The following is a 21,406-nucleotide window of genomic DNA, read 5'->3' as shown; positions in this document are numbered from 1 at the left end:
TGGGGACAGTATTATTAAACAAAGCGCTGTGCGGCTTGATAGGAGATAGAGAGAGCGTGTAAACACTGATACCAACCCGTTTCCGCTCTGGCAGTTGGCTTTGTTGTCCGAGGCGAGCTGCGAGAGCACGTAGTGCGGGGCTTTGGCGCTGTCCGCATCGAACACGTCCATGTTGGAGTCCCGCCTTTTGGAACCGGGCTTCTGTTTGGGGTTGCGCTTGCGGGACTTACGCGGGACCTCGGTGTTATCATTGTAAGAACGGGAGCTCATGTTGCTGAAGTTGGAGGTGGAATCCTCGGTCCACATGTTGCAGCTCTGCTCGGAATCCTGTCCACCTCCGTCATCTTGGCAGGACATCTGACTGCTGTCCAGGAGGTCTTCGGGTGGCGGAGAAATGCTGAGGACCGTCCACCTCAACGGCATGGACTGCTGCCGGCCCGCATTGCCGGCCAAGAGCTGTTCACTTACCCCGGGTTTACTTACCCCCACTGCAGCGGAGCAAGTCTCCAATTGCATAGCTTTGGTATCGGTGAGTGAGGTAGAGTAAATAGAAGGGCTGCAGGTGGTGGTAAAGGAGCTGCGCGCACCGCCCATGGAGGAAGAGGAGGAAGATGAAGCATCTGTAGTGTACAATCCAAAAGTAAATACACACATTTTCACCTGCGCTGGCCAGCAGTCCCGATGGAATTAGACAAATTTGGTTTTTTTCTCTCCCCACCAACGGTTTTGAGAAATTTGGAAAGATTTAGAGCTCAAATACTTTGGTAGGTATAACGGCTCAACGCCAGCACAGGTCAATTTAAAAAGACAAAAAAAAACCTGCGCCGGTTGTGCCGTTTTCTTAATAATTCCTTTTTATACCTACGTATATGGATTGATTTTTTTTTCGTAGGCTGCAAGCAAAAAAAAATTGCGAGCTCCACCGCCTCGATTTAATGCATTTTCAGCCGAATTGAAATCCAACAAAGTGTGTGCATTAACCCCATTAAACACGGTGCGCTCGTAGGCGAAATTCATTGCCAATTCAAATATTTGGGTTCTTTTTCAGTTTTTTTTGTTTGTTTGTTTTTTTGTTTTTAGTGGGACTGTCTGTAGCCACAAAGTATTAAAATAAGTTTCTAACCTATGAAGCAGAGAACTACAGGTCATTTTTAATGCAGACACTCCCTGCTTCAGAGGCAAATCCTGGAATAAAAATATGAGAAAATATATGAGAAACATCTGCCAATTATCCCAGATATCAACCATAAAATGATAACAAAATTAGAGGCGAAAACAAACTCATTTCGGAGCAAAACAGAACTGATATACTTCGCTTCCCATTATTATTATGGAAAAATCTGAAAGCAGAGACGGAACTGCGTGCGCCCCCTTCGGGGGTCTCGTAATGTATCCGACGGGGCGCTTACTTTTTGTCTTTAGAAACACGGGAATGGAACGTGGGATTAAATTATTTATATTTTCAGACAGACGAGCAGAAGGGATATAATGGCTGCAGTGTGATACGGATTTCTTTTATAATGTCCGGCAATTAATACTACGGGGGACGATTATCCAAAATGAATATTATTTAGTTGCGGGTCCTGATAATATAATTAGATTTGTTCACGAATGGGGGGGGGCATGTCGGAAATTACGAAGAAAATAATATTAATATAATATTAATAATAATATCAAGAGTCGTGAACCTCAAGATTATCTTCTGAAATAATAAGCATACATTATTACATTTATCGGACTGTTTTATTTTCATCATGTCTAAACATCGGTCCGCTGTAGGGGGGGGGGTTGGGGGGGGGGGTTTCTGCTCGCTTCCATAAACCATAAGGGTTACGGAAAAACACGTACATCAGTTCCACTTTACGCCGCGTTTGTGCGCTTTGGTCAAACGTTGCAGTCTGAAATTAAAATATTCAGTGACTTTCAAAAAAAAAATTAAAATAAAAAAAAAAAAATAAGCATTCACATTGAAATAAAATCAGAATTTATTACATATGTGTTGTGCTTGTTGTTGTGGTTTTTTTTTTTTTGCTTTACCATGCATGCATTAACCCTCGGACTGCCAGGAAGGTGTGCAGCACATTGCCAGACAATGTGCTCCTCACCCTTTTGGCATAGTAAGGGTTAATAAAATGCTTTTACGTTCCCAAATATAAATGTTTTGGGCTTTTTTTCCCAATCTTGAGGCAGCCTTGCAGTCACTTTGGGCGCGTTCTGCGGGGTTAATGGCTTTTGTCCAACATTTCTATACCCGCCTGATAGAATCAATGTAAAGTCCACTGGGGTGCATTGGGACGTATAGCAGGTAATAGGCCGGGGGGGCATACGGAGTGCAAATATATATATTTTTTTATCAGGGCCTTGAAACTTCTCCTAATCACAAGCTCTTCGTACTCCCAAAAAACAAAGATCTTATACGGGGCCGCGACAATAATAATAATAATAATAATAATAATTGGACAAGGTGAATACTCGCCTGCTATATCCTTCAGCATATATTCTGTTAATTATAACCAGCTAAAATCCATCATCTCGCTGAAAACGTTATTAAATACATGCTTCTTCGGCACAGTTTTACTTTATGCCTGAGATCTATAAACCACGCCATAAAGTGTTATTCTCTAACATGCCGTTCAGTATTTTTCTGACTTTTTTTTTTTTTTAAATGAAATAAATAAAAACTAGCGACTGCAAAGCTGCTCCCAAAACTTTCAGAATAAAAATTCATATTTTTTGTAGTGTACATAAAAAATAAACAAGATGCATCATTAAATTAACATTTATTTTTTTTTAACATTCATTATCAATCCACTACTTAAAATAAAAAAAAAAAAAAAAGAAGGAAAGAAAGGAAAAAAAAAAAAAACAAAGAAAAAAAAATGCTTAGGAAAAAGTCTGAAATCAAGACCGACCTAGACCCTGGGTGAGTTTGGATGGGTTAAGTGTCTCTGGCACTATATGTCTTCACTATTGATAGACAGACACTGTCACACAACCCACCACACGATGCCTGCCTCAGAGTGGCGGAGCTAGAACGCAAGTTAACTGTATTAATAGAGAAAACAGCTCGCATCCCAGCAAATATCAAAAAAGGCAATCACATGGAATTTCCGTTAGCTTACATTCATTCAGACACATTGTTTCTCATTCGCATGCTCAACAAGAAATGTTTATCCTGCCATTCAGACACAAAATATTTGATTGCACATATTGTTATTTGGTAACAAAGCATTCCAGAGTAAACAATTACGTTTATGCCGGACCAAAACACGACTGCCATTCCAGTAAAAAGATACCTATTGCCCCGGCTGTTCATTCTCACGCTAATAATACCGTTACGTGCATTTGGCTGCAGTTGTGGCATGGGAGCGCTGGGCTGAGAGTCACGGGAACCTACGGCTAGGAGAGCGTCATGGGTTTTGTACGTAGCCAGATGGCACGAGACAGAAGAGAACAGCTGGTGGGTTTTATAGACTGGAGACTGCGGTGTACGGGAATGCTCTGACTTCATACCTGCACGGAAGCGTAAATGTAATACGGATCCGAGTATCCGAGTGGAAACAAAACATCTGATATGCGGATTAGGAGAGTTAGAATAGGACATGCTGAGGATATTGGAAATGAGTTACTGACCGGCTGCGGGAAATAGTGGGACATCCACATATATGCTTAAGAACCATATGTAGAGGGGTTCCCATAATGACCATAACGGTCTGTAGATAAGAACAGTGATGTCATGGCTAATGGAGTGAGGTCATGCTTTTACCGTGGTGTCACAGCCGGAATTCAACTGTGTCCCATTCCTGACCGCGGCTGATCTAATACAGAACATTCAAGAGATGAATACAACCTGCGGTCAGAACTACGCGCCGAGGTTTGCTCTTTACTGTCTGAATGAAATGATTCAGAAAAATATCTTGAAGACAGATCACGCCTCCTTTCCAGGCATGGATCTCCATGAATCAGCTCGGCAGAAGAGGCATGCACATTAATAGTCATCTGGCAACCAGACAGCTCGACCGCAACGATCGGCATTTCATGCTCCGTCATCACAGAATGAAGTCTTTCTTAAAGAACCCATCACCGATGACAGAGAGCCCGCGCGGCACGCATCATGCCCATCATTACGGCTGCCATATTAGAAGCCCACTATGACTTTTTAAGATATCATTGTGGTACGTGGACATCTGGATGTTACCAGCTCGTGGGCAGGCGATATATAGTGATTAGGTATTGATAGTGTACACCATGGCTGGAGTTTAAGGACAGACCACGTCACACATATAGAAAGTGCAGGTCCAAGGCTTACACCACGGCTAGTCTGTGGACTACGCCGCTACTATATGATTATTTTCTCTTAATACAGCCAATGAAAGGTCATTTATTTTAAAGGAGATATAGGATCGTTGGTGCGTGGAGCGCGCATGTACACGCGCATTCATTTCTGGAGGAACGGGTGGGCTCTAACAGGCTTCTTCGGAGGAAGACCGAGGCTAACGTCTCTCGGATCCAGCCAGGGCAGACCTACCTCGTGATGTGAATTACACGTCTATTCCTTTAATAATCTAATTCAGACCAAATACATCCCAAGCCAGCCTGTCAGAGCGGATTTAACAGGCTAATCAACCTGCGCGCATTCTATGATAACCGCTGGCGATAAAGGCAATCTCTGATTACCGACACAAGCTGCAGCCAACGCAAACACGGGCCATTATTTTTAGCGCGCGGCCCGGGTATTATTAGCAGAGAAAGCACTGAGGCAACAGGGGATTTTATTCCGTGGAATTAATTAGGCTAGTCTCATGACACATAAAGATAGCAAGCCATTAAGTAGACATGTCGATCTGTGGGTTTACTGCGCGGGTTTCCATGCCGTTTATTCCCAATATTTACAAAAAAAAGTTCATTTGATCGAAGGAGAAGCACAATAAACCCACAGATCTGGGAAGATATTACTGGCAATCGCAGAGAAATGAGCAGTGCTGTGAAGTCTACATAAACGAGCGAGCGGCGTACCTGCTGTCAAAATGCCGGACCGACAAACCCCCCCCCCGCCCCGTCCCTTAACGTCTGCTTTACTTTAATTACCATTAAAAAAAAAAAGATTTATGCTAATTAAAAATGGATTGCTTTTTATATTAAACATAGCATATAGCGAGAAACGAGAGCGCCGAGCAAATTAAATTCCGTATTGCTTGCAGGCGGCAGATTAAAAAAAAGATTAAAATTATGGCACCAAAAATTCTTGCGCGTGTAATACATGCATGCTTTATACGGGGAGAAGGAGTATATCGGCATGCTGAAGGACAGGTCATATCTCACTATATTCCATCCGCTTCCAGCTTTAAATTCTGCGGGTTGTCTATACGTTAACTCGGAGAATGTTCCCCGGTATTAACTAAGCCTGACTATATTGAGCCAGACCACAATATGACATCAGATCCATCAACTCATGTCACTTGCTCAGAAAATAAAGAGAAACGTTAGGGAAGCCCTTGACTTTCGGCAAGTCTATTTCTGAATTGTTTGACAATTGTACATAAACCTATAATAAACCCGAGGCCGTAATGCGATTATTTAAATGATTGGGAATAATGAATGCTGGAGGAAGCAAATAAACCGCTTGGATTATACGCAGTATATAAACTGCACGTAGATAAGGAGCCAAAACATCTTGCAACATATTTAAAACACTGAGATATTTTGGCAGAAATGACATTATTATGTAAAGAATCAAACATAACAAGACTGGCGTTTGTTTCTTTTTTTCCCCACTCGTTACATAATATTTGCAAAACTAGATAAATAATACGAGAAATAAGCCAGATACAATGTTTTTTTTTCCTCCAGAAGGACTCATTCTGTCTCTCTTTGTCTAAATGTCATTTTTTTTTTTAAGTAATATAAATTCATTGTACAGCACTCCAGAACCGGTTGGTGCTATACAAATATAATAAAACTAAGGAAGAACTTCTAAACGCAACCACCCTCCATAAGAAGGAATTTCACATCTATTTAATCTAAAATTGGTTAAAAAATATTATTTTTTTTAAATTTTATTTTTTTTATTTATTTTTCTTTTTTTATTTATTTTTTATTTTTTTTTTATTTATTTTATTCTGCTTTTTTTTTCTTCCCCAAAACTAGTCAATGTCCAGGTGTTAACTTTGACAGCACTGCTCATTTTAGCCAGTAGCAAAAAAAAAAAAAAAAAAAAAAAAAAAAGAACCCAACCCCTTCACCCCCCCAAAAATATCTACTCTACGAAACAAGTAAGAATTGAAATGAAATGCGTACCGGCAGCGACTACGGCCGGCGGAGGGGATCCGGCCTCCCCTCCGCTTGTCTGACTCATTGGGGCGACGGACGTCTCTTGGGAGGGCGGAAGCTGCAGCTCTTTTGGGAGAAGGTCATAAACGGATTCTACAAGAATAAAAGAGAGAAGGGGATGGAAAATGACGTTCTGTAACAGATAACACAGATAACACATTACCGCCATTAACACGAAGCCGGTTTTGGTTTAAAAAAAAATTGTGTATGTGACGCTTTAACGTATTTACAACTGTTAACAATAACCATCGCCGCGTGAGTTTATATAATTGATGTTATTCACCTGGTTGCACAATTAATTATGAACACAATCTTAACACGGTCACATTACGCAATCGTATAAAAATATCCAAAAGATACATGCCTCTTTCCTCCCCCGATGCCCCTCCTTTCCAGGGACTCAGAATGTTTGCTGGGTATGAGGGTCTCAGGGGGTTCTATGGCCTTAAAGGTCCCATTATTCTAGTAAATGCCTTACGCAGGGGGTCACAATGGCGCATCAAAGCGTCTGGGAAAGGCTGTGCCATCAACCATACCCTGAGAACCAGTGGCCCCCGACCATAGGGGACGTTGGGTATATACACCAAGACCCCTAAGATCCGTAACCTTCTTTTTAAATATTTTATCACAAAACAAGTAAAAGAAGAGTTTTTCGTTTCAAATCGCAACAAAATTAGTGTCGGCCAACTCCTATGCATCATATCAGAGGTAATCAAGTCTAGCTCATTATTCTGGTTTATTTTTGGGGAATATTTTCCCCTTCAATAATAAAACAATTAGAAACTTTTTTTTTTTTTCCCTTTCTTTTTTCCAAGCACAGAAAAAACAAAAAAAAAAAAAAGCTTGGCGCCACAAAGACCCCAAAGTTCCCCGAACAAATATCTCTGCATCCCGTGAAAATCTTTAATGATCTGATCATTTCCAAAGCATCATAAACACAGCCTTAGCTACAAAAGTTTTATTCGCGTGGAGGCAGACCGGGGTCGAGAGGTGATCCTCAACTTAGAAATGGAGTCCCGATGGACTTCTAATCTGTCTAATATCAGCGAGCAGCAGCTTTCTCGCAAGGAAGCCGTGGGTGAACAATCAGAACGCTCTAAACTTTTAACCTCCTTGCCGCTAGCAGAGCGTATGCGACAGCTCCGGGTTAAGAAGGGGTTAATCGGAAAAAACCACGCTCCACGAAAACCCTTTACAGTTCAGTGATGAGATTACATTTTTTTTAAGGACATTATAAAGAAGGATCTGATTGGCCGCGTGCCACGTTGGCACTCTGAGGTTAAAAACATAGAATGTGACCTATTGTACGAGATCAGAGTGGGAAACCTTGAGAAGTTCATTCCGAGACAGCGCAGAAGAGGACAGAGGATTGAAGAACAAGAAAAAAAAAAAACCTGAAACAAAGTTACTAGAGTGCAGAGCTGTGACCGCGGAGGCATTATGTAAAAAAAAGATGTATTAACAAAAAAAAAGTTCACATTTTCAAAAATGTACGTTTCTAAATGATCTAAAAGTATACATAAAAAAACAAAGTGTGAATGTGTGAATTTGGTGGGGTTTTTTTTTTTAATATTGTTATAATATTTACGCAACATATAAGCTGTTTCTAATGTAAATCTATTTGAACAAACCTATAGCCTAGGGTTCACTTATTACACAAGGGGTTAAACTCGCGACCTTTGTCACGCTGGGGAAAATCCTAAAATCTGCACGTTTCCGAGGCTGGCTTTGTTTAAAGGAAAAATACAAGCAATTCAAAGAAAATATTTAAACTATTCTCGCAGCAAGAATGTACAGCAAACAGCAATAACCAGTTAGGCCAACTCTTTGTGACCCTCGATGAAAAATAGAAATAGAGAAATATAAGGGAAAATATTCCTTGCCTCGTCACACACAGATGAGAGAGTTAAAATAACGAGATAGAAATCATTTCTAGGTTTTTTTTGGGGGGGGGGCACAAACGTCTATATGGGTATACACCATGCAGGGGAACCGTTCTAAGATCAGATAATTTAGGGGGTTAAAAAAGTTTTCCTGTTCTGAAATGTCAAAGATGGCACAAAGATCTTAACGGAGGGTCCTTGTTAACTTAGAGGGGATTCCTAGTGCGATCCAACTTGTGTCCGCTGAATGATGCCACTATTATTATTATAGATTATATTATTACGCCCCAATAGCCACTTTAAGATCTAAAGGATCGAGGCATGATGTATACTGCCAACACCGACGTGTCTGTATGGAAGACATTGTCCCTCGATGAGTAAACCGTGGTAGCCAGACACAGAAAACAGCCAAGAGCCTTTCCAGTGCCCGTGCTCAGGCTGCCGTCAGGGGACCCGGGTAATCTCCTGCCACGGCTGCTGAGCGACTCCTCCGCAGGCAGAGATTATGGAGATATATTCATAATATTCACAAAAAAAGGCTAAAACTGTCTGGAAACGAGGAAAAAAAAAAAGATGGCTGATATCCTTGGGCAGCAATGGCTGTGTTTACTGCTCTTACCTGAACCTGCCAGACCATCAAATCCAGCTAGATGGACACACAGCCCAGATCTACTAAATGCAGCGATCTACGTATATATTACATATGCTGAATAAACACACACGTATATATGGTGAAGCTATCAGCCAGGACATTCCATTGGTTGCCTTGGCGACTGCACCACACTGAATCAGAGCCTCTCTTTACACATAATCTACGTTGGTGCAATGATCCAAACTCCCCATATCTTCTATGATCCTTTATTTTAAAGCCTCGACTTAAGACTCCCCGAAGATGGCGATGATGTCAAACACCCTTATTACAAAACGCCAAAGCAAAGTGGACCGAGTGCAGCCACACCGAGCGCATCCGGCCCCGGTTGGCTACGATACTTCCGATAGTTTCCAGGGGTTAAAAGGAAGGAGTAACACAGCAGCCGGTAACGGTTAAACCCAGCGAGACGTCGGAATGAAGTAACAGGGCAGGTATTTCTGCGTCAGTCTATTTCAGATCATGGAAACGCTCGCATCACGGAACGAACACGCGACCGCCGCTCCATGGAACTATTTATACCGGGAAAATAAAGCTGGTCAGGCGCTGGAAGCCGGACGGCGCGGTCCCGGATCCAGCATGGAAAGCAGGGGCAATAGCTGTAAACAGATTACCCCCGCTCTCCGTCACATGACACCGTTTAGCAATCAAAGCAATCAAGTTCTTAACGACTCCATCTAACGCTGATAAAGCGCTGCACGGGCCAAGCGAGGACCACGATACAGAAGCCCATCGCTTACAGCTAACATGAAGATCGCTGCGCGCATGCCCGGGTGATCATAGTGACAGCATCTATCACGCTACGGGGTACATTACATCAAGGGATGGGGGCTGAGAGCAGAGCTGAAAGGTAGCCCAGGACAGAAGGGGCCACCAGCCACACAGAACGTATCTACGAAGCCAGAGCGGGCTGGAAAATTATGTGTTTGTATAAAAGAGTAAAAAGTAACAATAAACGCAAACGCGGTTTGTTTTTGTTTCTGTTTCAATGGTTATTTCTCAATATAAAACATTAAAACGAGAAGATTTTGGTCTTGATTGGTTGATCCGTAGTGATATTAACCCATATGAGCTGCATATACATTATGGGGCAGTGGTATATGATCCGTAGTGATATTAACCCGTATGAGCTGCATATACATTATGGGGCAATGGTATACGATCCGTAGTGATATTAACTTATATGAGCTGCATTTACATTATGGGGCAATGGTATACGATCCGTGGTGATATTAACCCATATGAGCTGCATATACATTATGGGGCAATGGTATATGATCCGTGGTGATATTAACCCATACAAGCTGCATATACATTATAGAGCAATGGTATATGATCCGTAGTGATATTAACCCGTATGAGCTGCATATACATTATGGGGCAATGGTATATGATCCGTAGTGATATTAACCCATATGAGCCGCATATACATTACGGGGCAATGGTATATGATCCGTAGTGATATTAACCCATATGAGCCGCATATACATTATGGGGCAGTGGTATATGATCCGTAGTGATATTAACCCGTATGAGCTGCATATACATTATGGGGCAATGGTATATGATCCGTAGTGATATTAACCCATATGAGCTGCATATACATTATGGGGCAATGGTATATGATCAGTAGTGATATTAACCCGTATGAGCTGCATATACATTATGGGGCAATGGTATATGATCCGTAGTGATATTAACCCATATGAGCTGCATATACATTATGGGGCAATGGTATACGATCCGTGGCTCCCAGTGTCATCAGGACAACACAAGGAGAGTGAAAGAGAGGGGACGAGTCTTTATGAATATAAATATTAATATTCATTATAAATATTCCCGCGTGCAGATCGCCGATAATAAATTACGCAAGCCACAAACATGTGACAGGGCCGTCTGGTATTCACATGTATTACTAATTTAAACCGTGCAAAATATGACATTTTGATGACCGAACTCAAGCCCACGGGCCGCCCGCGCTGCATTAAACTGCGGCAGGGGAAGCCCCACAATATCCTGAATTACCGATATTCTAAAAAGCCTATAAACTACTTAAGTTAAATTATAAATTAGTGGTCTGCTAGATAAACACACCACTGCTTTATCTTGCTGCACCGGCATGCGCGGTGCACATGTGGGTCTGCGGGGGGATTTAGAGCATTTACCACATTAGTTTAAGGGTGCCTGGAATGGAACAGGGGGCTACCTGACCTCGATTTACACTGCAGTGCCTCCAGTGATTTTTAACCCTTAACCCTACAATAAGCTGCGAAGGAGTTAAACCAACCCGCTTAAGGAGAGAAGAGATCAAAACTAAGTCCAAAGCCAACAAAGCATGTGAGGAATGCACAGGATGACTGTACGCCAATGAAAAGCTAAACATTAACGCCGCAGTAACCCCTTCTAGCAAAACCGTGGGGCTACGACAGAAAAACGCACAACTTCTGGCCGATCAAGTGGAACCAAGCGAGGACACCGGGAGCGGGACAGGGTTAAAAGGTGAAAAGACACAGGTCTAATATCAATTATTAAACCCAAGGCTAACTACAGCGTTGCAGTATATGTTGGCGCTATAAGAATCGATTAGTAACAATGTGCAGCACGTATCAGAAACAGGAAGTCTGGCGGTCACATCCAACCGCTGCAGGTCACGGCTCTCCCGAGTAAAGGCATAGAATCTCGGAGAGCGAGAGATAACAGGATTATTACTGAACAGAACGCAGTCACAAACAGCACCACTTCGGGTCACGACTCCGACTTATCACATACGGGCGAGTGCAGCGAGGCGGATGCCGAGTGATCAGAATCTCCCCTTTCCCCGATCTGAGAAAAAAAGAGTTACTGGAGAGCAAACAGCACAACGAGACTGCATGAGATTCTGGAAAAGCCCAAAACCCAGTGATAAAGACCCAATCTGAAACACGGCCACCATAATTCCTTAAATACACTCTTCCCTCGAATAACCGAATCAGACGGGGCAACAATCAGTACTTTGCCCTGAGGTTAATGCTAGAAGTATAACGACAGCACTTAAGCCACCCACCTGACACACACATGCACGCACTTATCCCGACGACACTCTTCTGCATACACCCCCTGTTCATAAGGGAACATCTACAACTCTGCCCAGTCCTCAAGGACAACCTCTGGAAACAAGAGAAATTCTAGTACGTCAAGAGCTTCTGACAGACCTGTCACCTCCGCATTCTTTACTTTAATTAAATGCGTGTAGGTAAACTGCCTATGGGCGTTTTTTCCCCTATGGAGGGTGTAAGAGTTAAGACAAAAGTAATGTTAGTAATAATGGCAGGAGTGGGCAATCTACAGCCCTTCGGAATCATGATGGGAACGGTAGTCCAACTGTACTGAAGCAGAAGCTTTCTATGATACGGCAAGCATTGAATTCTTGGGCGCCAGCCATGACCCGAACGGCCAGGGTGAAGGAAACGGTGAGAATTGCCCACAATGGGCTTATCCAAGGTGAAGATGCTGTCCATACGTGGGGTACTGTTTAAGGAGCAAGACACAATGGACAACCTTCCATTGGTTCCTATGGCGTCTGCATCCCACTTGGCACCAGAACAGTCTCTTATATCTAACCTTAAGCATTTGATACGAAAATATATGGCAATAACTAAACAAACAGAGTAGATGATTGAACTTATGGATAAAACCACCCCAAAGATCAACAATCTGATAAATCACACATATTGTCATGTAGGGCAGCCGACACACCAGGCCCCCAAGGTCACAAGGAGGCCCCATTGTGATATTCCATGTATTCACTTGTTCAAAAAACAAGGCTAGATTTTAATAGCTCTAAACTACAATCAGAGGAAAGCTTGAGATGCGCGGTAACCGAGCGGGGTAAAAACATGAAGATCCCGTCCAAAGCGTTCACATATAATCACCACTAAATATCAGACGCTCGGCACAATCTACAAAGGCGGCCTCGTGGCCACCGCGCTGCTGTTACACAAACTCACAAAAGAACACTATTTTCCGAGCCGAAACTTAAGTAAACTCGCGTTCGTGGAGCTCGGCCAACGCTACGACCGGAGAAAACTCAGCTTTGGATGTGAATGGGAGCCTTCATAGCCCCTACAGAGCATCTCAATGTTACCCTCCTACCGCCCCCAACTACAACGCCTGTCGTCACCGGAATTCTCCAGATAACTTGCTTATTTACTGCCCAACAGATGTACGCAATGCGCATCAACCGAAGGACCACGCCAGCGCTTGCCGCTCCTCTCCATGTATAAGCAACACCGTTAATGTGCGGAAGCGAATCTCATCAGCGTTCTGTACGGGGCGGGCATGGCTAAGGCATGTTGAGATAATACACGCTTAACACACGATACTATAGCCACCCAATGGGACCCAACACACATGGAGATCCCGACGGCTCCTGTAAGAGGCCTTCTCGCTTTTTTCACTTTTCTCTTAAGATTTTGTGCCGTTTCTTTTGGGAAATAACCAGGACTCTGCACCTTCTCATCTGCCCTACAGACGGCTCAGGTCACAAAGCCCTTCAATACACAAAGCCACTTTAGGCCACCGAGGACCCACTCCGTCTGTAGTTCCCGCACAGTAATGACTACCTTTACCTTTATTAAAGATAAGGTTGCAGCTACGGATTTGCCGGAATCCTATTTATCCAGGCAGCGCCGGAACCAGGCCGGCAAATCAACGGAAAGGGCAGCGTAGGAGCGATCTATATGTGACCCTGTGGGAGTTAGGGTCCGCGTGGCAGGGTCCCTTTAAGGAGGAACAAGCCGCGATGCTGGAAGCTGCATTTTTTAAAGGCTGCTAAGAGACGTTGGAGTTTAAACCTACGTCAGCCGGGCTTATAATGGAGTTTGTGATTTAGTAGGGATGCCTGCGACCGGATTAATATCTCGCGGATACTAATGCAGTTTGGACTGAGCCCTGTGACATTAAAACAGCGGCTTAAGATCACGTGCGGGATGATAAAACACTCGGCTGCGGTGAGAGGGACAATACTTGATCTGTACCCAAAAATAACTCTGAACCTTGACTTGGCATTCGGGTTAAGTCACCTGCCAAATGTTTGCTGGAGGCCGACAGCTCGTTTCTGAAACCAAATTCCGTCACCTAAGAGGGAAACCACTTCCATGACCTCACGTTTCAAGTAACGCTCGGTCTTGGATGTCACGGACGCTCGATACGCTTTCCGTTGGGTACGATCACCGGACGCGTTTCAGGATTCCCAGCCCGGTCAGCGACCGTTCCGAATGCGCCAGGCGGCACGCCGGGATTAACCCTTCGGGGGGCCAGGGAGGACGGCAACGATACGTAGAAATTTACTAGCATCCACAAAGCCAAAGTTGAAATAAATGCCACCGACGCTTACCCACTCAGGACTTCGCTCCACTCGCTCGGGAAGCTTCAATTCTTTTCGCACAAACTCTCAACTGATCTAACTCCTCCTCAAACCATCAAGGACAGTTGACAATGTGGATGACCTTGGGAGCCTCGGATAGAAAGCGATACGCCGCGTACGCACGGAGCGCTTGCCACCTGTAACACCTGTTTATCGGATTTAACAGAAACGCAATAAAAGCACACACCGGGGTACGGACGATCTGATACTCGGCAGCACTGCACGCCTCCGCGCTCTCATCAATTACAACGCGCGCCAAAACCCCCCCCCCAAACATTACGGGAAGCCAGTTCTGAACGCCAGCAACGCGCTCAGTCTCAAGAGCTTGCAATCCACATAAGATAACACACACCGATAAGACAACTGCTATTTCTCACCGTTCTAGATAGGAAACGAAGTTAAACAGTTAAAGGTCAAAGGACGCTGTGCGCCCTGAACATACGTGTTTTAAGAAATTGTTTGTGAATTGTGTGTTTTCTTTCACTGTTCTCGCTGGATTTTCTGCTATTTTCTTTACCTGTCAAACTGCGTCAAATAAAAGATCTTTCTAAACACCGGTTCAGTTTAAACACCCAGCTGTTAGCCAGTTCAATGTGTTACATACATGAGGCGTGAAGACACGCACACGCAGGCTCTAATGCGCTGACCACACGTGTGGAGTCAGGGGGAAGAGTGTGTGGGGAAGCAGAGAGTGATGGGAGTAGTACTCACAGAGCGTGCATCCATGTGTGTGTATGTTTACAGACTGCAGGCAGCGCTGAGCAGCGACCAGACCCGGATTTACCGAGCCCAATCCTATGCATACGCAGTTACCGAGCACGAGGGGCAGTGCGGGTCACACTCTAATCTTCCATCGGCAGTCTCTTTAGATTGCAAGCTCCCGGTACCAGAATAAAGGGCTCCCTGCAGGCCGGATACCCTACAAGGTACACCAATTCCAATATTTCACACCCAGAATCCTCTGCGGCAACCACTATGTCTACAGAGCTGACCAGGCCAGCCAGCACGAAAGAGGCCCCGGTAATCCGTTCGTCGGCGCCCCCAGTGTCCTCTTAACCTCCTTCTGAGAGACTTTCTCGGTCACACACCCCCCCTTCCTCCCCCACGGGCTTCGCTCACCTCTCGAGTATAAGGATTTAGGCGACTCCAGATCGAGATCGGCGCTAAGCAGGGATATGAAGTCGGAGGGCATGGCCGCTCGGGCCAGCAGAATACACACGGGGTGACTTGGTACGTTCCGGTTCTGGCTCCGGTCTGTTCACACTGACAGGAACCGACGGCACGCCCCCTACTGATCCTGTACTGCGCATGCGCGGGACAGCTACGACAAATAATGGTTCGTGTGGGCAGGACCTGGCGCTGTGACAGTAACTAAGGGGCAGGGCCTGAGCGTTACCACGCTGGTTACTGTAACTATGGGCGTATCGGTGACATCCGTGGTGGGCGGGAAGAAGCGCTGACAGGGTTAGTGGGAGGGGACGGGCGGAAGACGTCCGCTTGTGGGCAGAAGAGGCATGCGTGCTGTTGGCACAAAGGCTAAAAACGGCTGCGGGGCTAAACCTGTGTGCTGCCAACTGCTCCAACAAATGTTAACATAATACCTCCCAAGTGTCAGTCTCTAAGAGGTCAGTCCTGCTTTGGGACCTTAATCCCTGGGTCCCTCTTTCCAGTCTTTATCCCCCTCTTTTGCAGGAGTGTTATTATAATATCTAAAGCAGCGAATGCTCCAATAATTTATAAATCACAGGACAAAGTGTGTTTCTAAATCACAGCGTGCGACAAACATATTATTTAGCCTGCTGCATACTTGACTCAGTTACAAAGCTTCCCCGTATAAAGTTTGATAACGCTCCGCTCGGTCACCCTCTTTGGATATCAGAAATGCTAAAATAAGAGTGTTTCGGGTAGAAAGTCACAAAGTTTATTCTGCGTTTGCCACGTTCTGCCATTCCGCACACAGCTCAGAGAACTCTATAAGGAATGACGGGAATCGTCTCATTGAGACGTTACATTTAGTGACATTAGCGGCCCCAACAAGCAGAATGTCCGAACCCCTATTACTACAACTCACAGCACTCACATCCCGCCTGCGCCAATAGATGGAGTGCAATGTTCTTATGTTAAGATAAATCCTTAAGCAGATCAATCACACCCCCTCCAGCCATCAAATCCTGAGTTTGTCTATACAGATAATAGGTTAATAACCCACGATCTCTACAGATCCGTTACCGTGTCACCCGCAGTCTCGGGGGACAAAACCAAAAAATCAATTGCGGAGGCCATAAAAAAAAATAAAAATCACCAGTTCCATAGACTATGAGGTCACGTGCCGTACGGAACAGGCGTCTCAGTTTGTGTTGGTTCTACGTGGATCGGTACCGGCTACACGGTGTCGGTCTAACCTGATAGATCAGGGGATTATAGATATAGATTAATAGAGTGACGTGCACATCTTACTGCTGAGTGATTATGAATGGGATAATTGTGACATATACCAAAACTGGGAACCAACATTACTGGACTTTTTATACTTTAGCTCAGGGGCTCCGCTTCGTTATTGAGTCTGCTCCATTGCGGGCTCCGTTATGGGATCTGCTCCGCTGCGGGCTCACAGTAAAGCACCCTACTGCTTGCACCCCATAACACTAAGAGGATCCAGACCCTATTCCCAACCCATCATCTATACTGTAAGTGACCTCCGAGCTGGGTCCAGATGATCGTCTTAGTCACGCATGGTGCGCCATCCCCACATGTATGAAGCTACATCTACATGTTAAATGTAGATGCACAAGTGAGCAATGCAAAGTGGCTCGTTGCTCTAGGACTCGTTAAATCCACATCCTTATAAAAAAAATTTTTTACTAAATCACACAATCCTCGTCCTCAGACACACTAAGGTCCTGCGGTATAAACGCGATTGGCATATTTCCAGCACTATGTTTCATGAGTTAATTGTATGTAATTAATACCACCCGCGCTTAATATACCAAGTTGTCTATCCAGTTGGGCGTACATCGCACGGCTTACGCGGATCACCTGCCTTTCCAAGCCCGGTTGCAGAAGAGGCACCAGCAGCTGTTTATTTTGCATCGTATAAATAAATATTTACAAAATAATTGATTAAAATCATTTATAAGAATGGACGTTTTTTCAGAAAGGAGAAAAAAGTAATAATTTTACACTACGGGCTATTAGATTGTAAATAACGTCACAATAATAATAATAATTCTGCGTAATAAGCATCTAAAGGAGAATGTAAACATGATTTAACATAGAAAAGGAGGAAAGTTTATTTCAAAGGAGGAGGAATACCAGAACAAGAGGCCATCAGTTAAAACTAGAGGGTCTAGAGACTTAGAGGAAAAATAAGGGTGGTAGATAAATGGAACACCCTTCCAGCAGAAGTGGTAGAGGCTAATACAGTGAGGGAATAAAAACATGCATGGCATTGGCATATGGCTCCTCAATCTGTTTCTATTGTACAGTATGGGTCGTTACTACCCCTGGAGACCCAGCGAGGCTGGTAACACTTAGCAATAGCTTTCATCCTTAAAGGGGTTTCAGTAGATGAGCACCTAATGATGCATTGCTGCGCGCTGCACACCTTTCTAGAGATGAAACAGTTATTTGCTGGTCGTGAATGTGTTAAGTGTCACTGGAGCTGCCGCATGTGACTTACACCTTACCTGTGCGTCTGCCTCCAGTGATGATACCTTGGTGCCCCCATCGGTTCGCGAGCTTCGGCGTGGAGAAGATGTCCTCAGAGAGCGAGCGCATGATACTGCAGGCTTATGTCGGGCTAAGACACGGCAAAGTTTAGAATCAATAACACTCTTTATTTCGAGTCCCGTGTCCAGTAACAGCAGCCCCTTCAGGTTTGCACGGACAGACTCCCGATCAGCGCGGCCGCCTTGGCACGGGCACAGTGGCACTCTGTTAACGGTCCTCAGCGTTCTGCGCACACGCATGGACAGACTCCCCGGCCGAGTAGGTCACTCGGGAGCAATCTCAAGCCTCACAGCGATGTAAGGGAGCCAGAATCATTAAAGAGAATTCCTATCTACTGCTCTGCCTAAACCTGTCTGGCAGCTCACGGGCTGTGTCCTTCCAAGTTAAACACCACGGCCCTTCTGCCTTTTGTCCTCGCTAAAAATTAACTCCTTGCACAACACTTATCTGTGCCAAGAGCTCCTCTCTGAATGTCAGACGCTAACCGGTAGACGGTAAATCCCAGAAATAAAGCAGCTCCCACCTCCAGGGAAACTGGAAGACGCCCCATTTAATACAAGCAGCATAACCGATAACTCATTTCCAGTTTATTACTAACGTAGAGAGACGTCTTTTTTTATTTTTTTCTTTACGGATATCATTGATTTGGGGGCTAATGTTCATTTGCTTTATATAATTATTGTCCTTTCTGGAGAATACCAACATATTTAACAATATCCATATCATCAAACGGCACAAATCCACCAGCCGCCGATATCAATCAATATCGATGATTATATACTTTGGGCATTGGGAAGCATTTAGTACCCGGTGGCGAGCTGCCGAGCGCCGAATAAACCAGTGTGATCAGATTAAACGTGAGAAAACCGAATCCGCGGGGCTTGATGTCGCCCGTGCCAGCTGTGAACACAATGGAATAGCTTTTAGTGTCCGGCGCCAACTCCTACTGCATTCCGAGAGAATTCCAGCCGGTGCCCGCAGCTGGGGGCATGAATTACGGGCACACGATCCAGAGTCAGAAGGCAGCCCCAGAGAACAGCAGGATACTTACACTGCATAAGCCACCAATATGGCTTACATTTACCATCGCTCAGATCCTATTAAACATGACTGCCATATATTATCAAAGGCATACGGCTTCTGTATCTAACGACCGATTACGATCTGAGTCTTTACAGCAGGAGAATCAGCGACGAGATGGGGGGCGAATGGGTCTGATCTGCCGGCCAGGTCTGTGTGTCTGCATCTAACATCAATCTCATATGTATGCTGTTGGGATTATTCCATTCTCGTTAGACAACTCATCATATATAGAAATGCATACGCAGGCTCTTGTTTTAAGACAAAGTCTCTCTTATGTCGGCCTCTGCTGCGAGCCCACGGCTGCCCACCGTGGCCCGTAGAATAGGTGGCCCCGAAGCCGCAACACAACAGGCGAGTTATCGGGATCATGTGACAGGAGCTCGGCGGAATCAATGATTAACGCGGGTGTCTCTGTCAATAAACGCAGATGCATCTGGTGCGATTACGGCTCTGCTGCCCTCATCCACGTGCTCGATGGGAGGAAAATCTAATTGCTATTTTAGGTAACCCAGCGGACGGAGCGTGCAGGACCGTGCTCTCCAAACGCAGAGCTGCAAACAGCCGTCTGATTTCTCAATCCCAGCCAGTCCCTTCTAATCCAGCACCAGAAAAGCTGCTCGATTAGGCAAAGACTGGAGATGATTTTTCGATAATCCCCCCCACCCCGTTGGCTGTAATCTGCTCTGGAAAATACACTTTATTCATCGGATGGATTTAGACGAGACAAAGCGTAACAATCATGGCGATGACATAAAACCAATAATCTATATCCAGGTTAAACACCGCCACAAAGCGGAGGAAGCTCTCCAATGAAGCAGCAATCTCTTTGCGGGCGGTTTTTCTTCCCCTGTCGCATTTTGACATCATTTTGTGAATGAGTCCACCATAAGAATGAAACCGGGAAATTCCCAAAGATCTTCGCTAAAAACACAGCGCCGGAATTTTGGCCGAAAAGCTGGTTCGCCCAGCATAAAACCTGCGTGTGTGTTTACATGACAAAGAAACCCATAAATTGCCCATACCTCTGTCACGCGGTATCAGCCACAGGTACTGGGAGGGTAATTAGCTTATAGCCTCAAAGCAAAAGCCTTGGGGCGCTTTTATTAATTAACCACACACACCCTTTAGATATCTGATCACATTAGTTGTTATGTATATCGGGGTGCCGGGAGGAGCACTCATAGAGCTCATCTTGCCATTATATTCTAAGCAGCACTCTTGTCCCCGACATAATCAACTTTATCCAACAAAGACCATAATCCGAAAAATAACCAATGAATTACAAGAGAGAGAAATCAGATTATATAAAACCTACGACTTCAAAGCCCAAGGGACCCTTCTTCAGTCACGTAATACCTCAAACACTCCCAGAAAATAGAAAGACTCTATAAAAACTACCCTATGACTTTATCATTCATACCCCATTGTCCTTGGTACTATCCAGCTCTATTTAAATACAAACAGTAAGAGACCCCACAGTACCATTTCCACTTAAATGGATAGAAGAAAAGCCATGATCGCGTAACTGAGCAACTTTATTTGAATCAGATGTAAAATGTTCCGCGACTTCTCTGATGCGTAATATACAACGGCATTTTCTTCTTAACTTAAGCCTTACGTACCTACAACCTGCATCTGCGTAACACAGCAACACACATATGGACCTGCCATAGAACCTGCCTGCGGATCTGAAAGAGAAATTGTATAAAAAAAGGTCTTTACTGAACCGTTGAATTAAGGACAGGTGTTGTGAATTCCCCATGGACTCGCCCTCCTCATGTGCTAATCCTTTCCTGAGCAGCAGGATACAGACTATATCCTGCCACATGTCATTAAATCACTTGGTAACATTTTAGGGTGAATACTCTAAAATACACTTAAAACATATATTATAAATATATATATATATTTATATTCTTTGCTACGTCAGACAAAGTCCGTTTGACCTACAACAAATAAAACCACGTTACAGCACAGGGTATAACTTATTTCTAATATACTTGATTATCCGCATTACTTTGTCAACGTCCCTTGGATGGAAACAGTCCAACCCAACAGCAGAGGGACAATCGGACTGACAAATGGCACACACTACAGAGCCTCATTGTAAGATCTTCGCTCCCAGCGAACAAACATTTACTGTTTAGATTCCACCAAACACAAGGCGCTCTGTCTCATACGAAATAAGAGAAAGAAAAAAAAAATGCATGAACATGGTAAACAAACTTCTGAGGAGTGGGAGAAGGCCATAGAACGACTGGAGGCTCCACACCACCAAACCATGTGTTTCAAGGATGTCCGCCAGACGCTTGCCCAGCAGAGCTCTGA

General features: G+C 44.4%; 1 protein-coding gene across 3 annotated transcripts in view; it reads right to left on the bottom strand.

Annotated features, from left to right (window-relative positions):
- NFAT5 (nuclear factor of activated T cells 5) overlaps positions 1-18,472 on the bottom strand; it is a 30,232-nt gene extending 11,760 nt beyond the window's left edge. For 2 of the 3 annotated variants that reach the window (XM_053449505.1, XM_053449507.1), the window contains exons 1-3: positions 17,953-18,472; positions 6,298-6,423; positions 77-620 (exon numbers count right to left, since the gene is read on the bottom strand). In XM_053449505.1, coding sequence (XP_053305480.1) covers positions 77-620; positions 6,298-6,423; positions 17,953-18,043 — 761 coding nt within the window. In that variant the 5' untranslated portion in view covers positions 18,044-18,472. Of the gene's footprint in view, positions 1-76; positions 621-6,297; positions 6,424-15,385; positions 15,549-17,952 lie in introns of those variants that run through there. The other variant, XM_053449506.1, reaches the window with a different exon arrangement.
- Positions 18,473-21,406: the final 2,934 nt, after the last annotated feature.

The sequence above is a fragment of the Spea bombifrons genome, chromosome 10 (genome assembly GCF_027358695.1).
Source record: "Spea bombifrons isolate aSpeBom1 chromosome 10, aSpeBom1.2.pri, whole genome shotgun sequence".
NCBI lineage: Eukaryota > Metazoa > Chordata > Amphibia > Anura > Pelobatidae > Spea > Spea bombifrons.
This window is presented reverse-complemented; position numbering and strand designations above follow the sequence as displayed.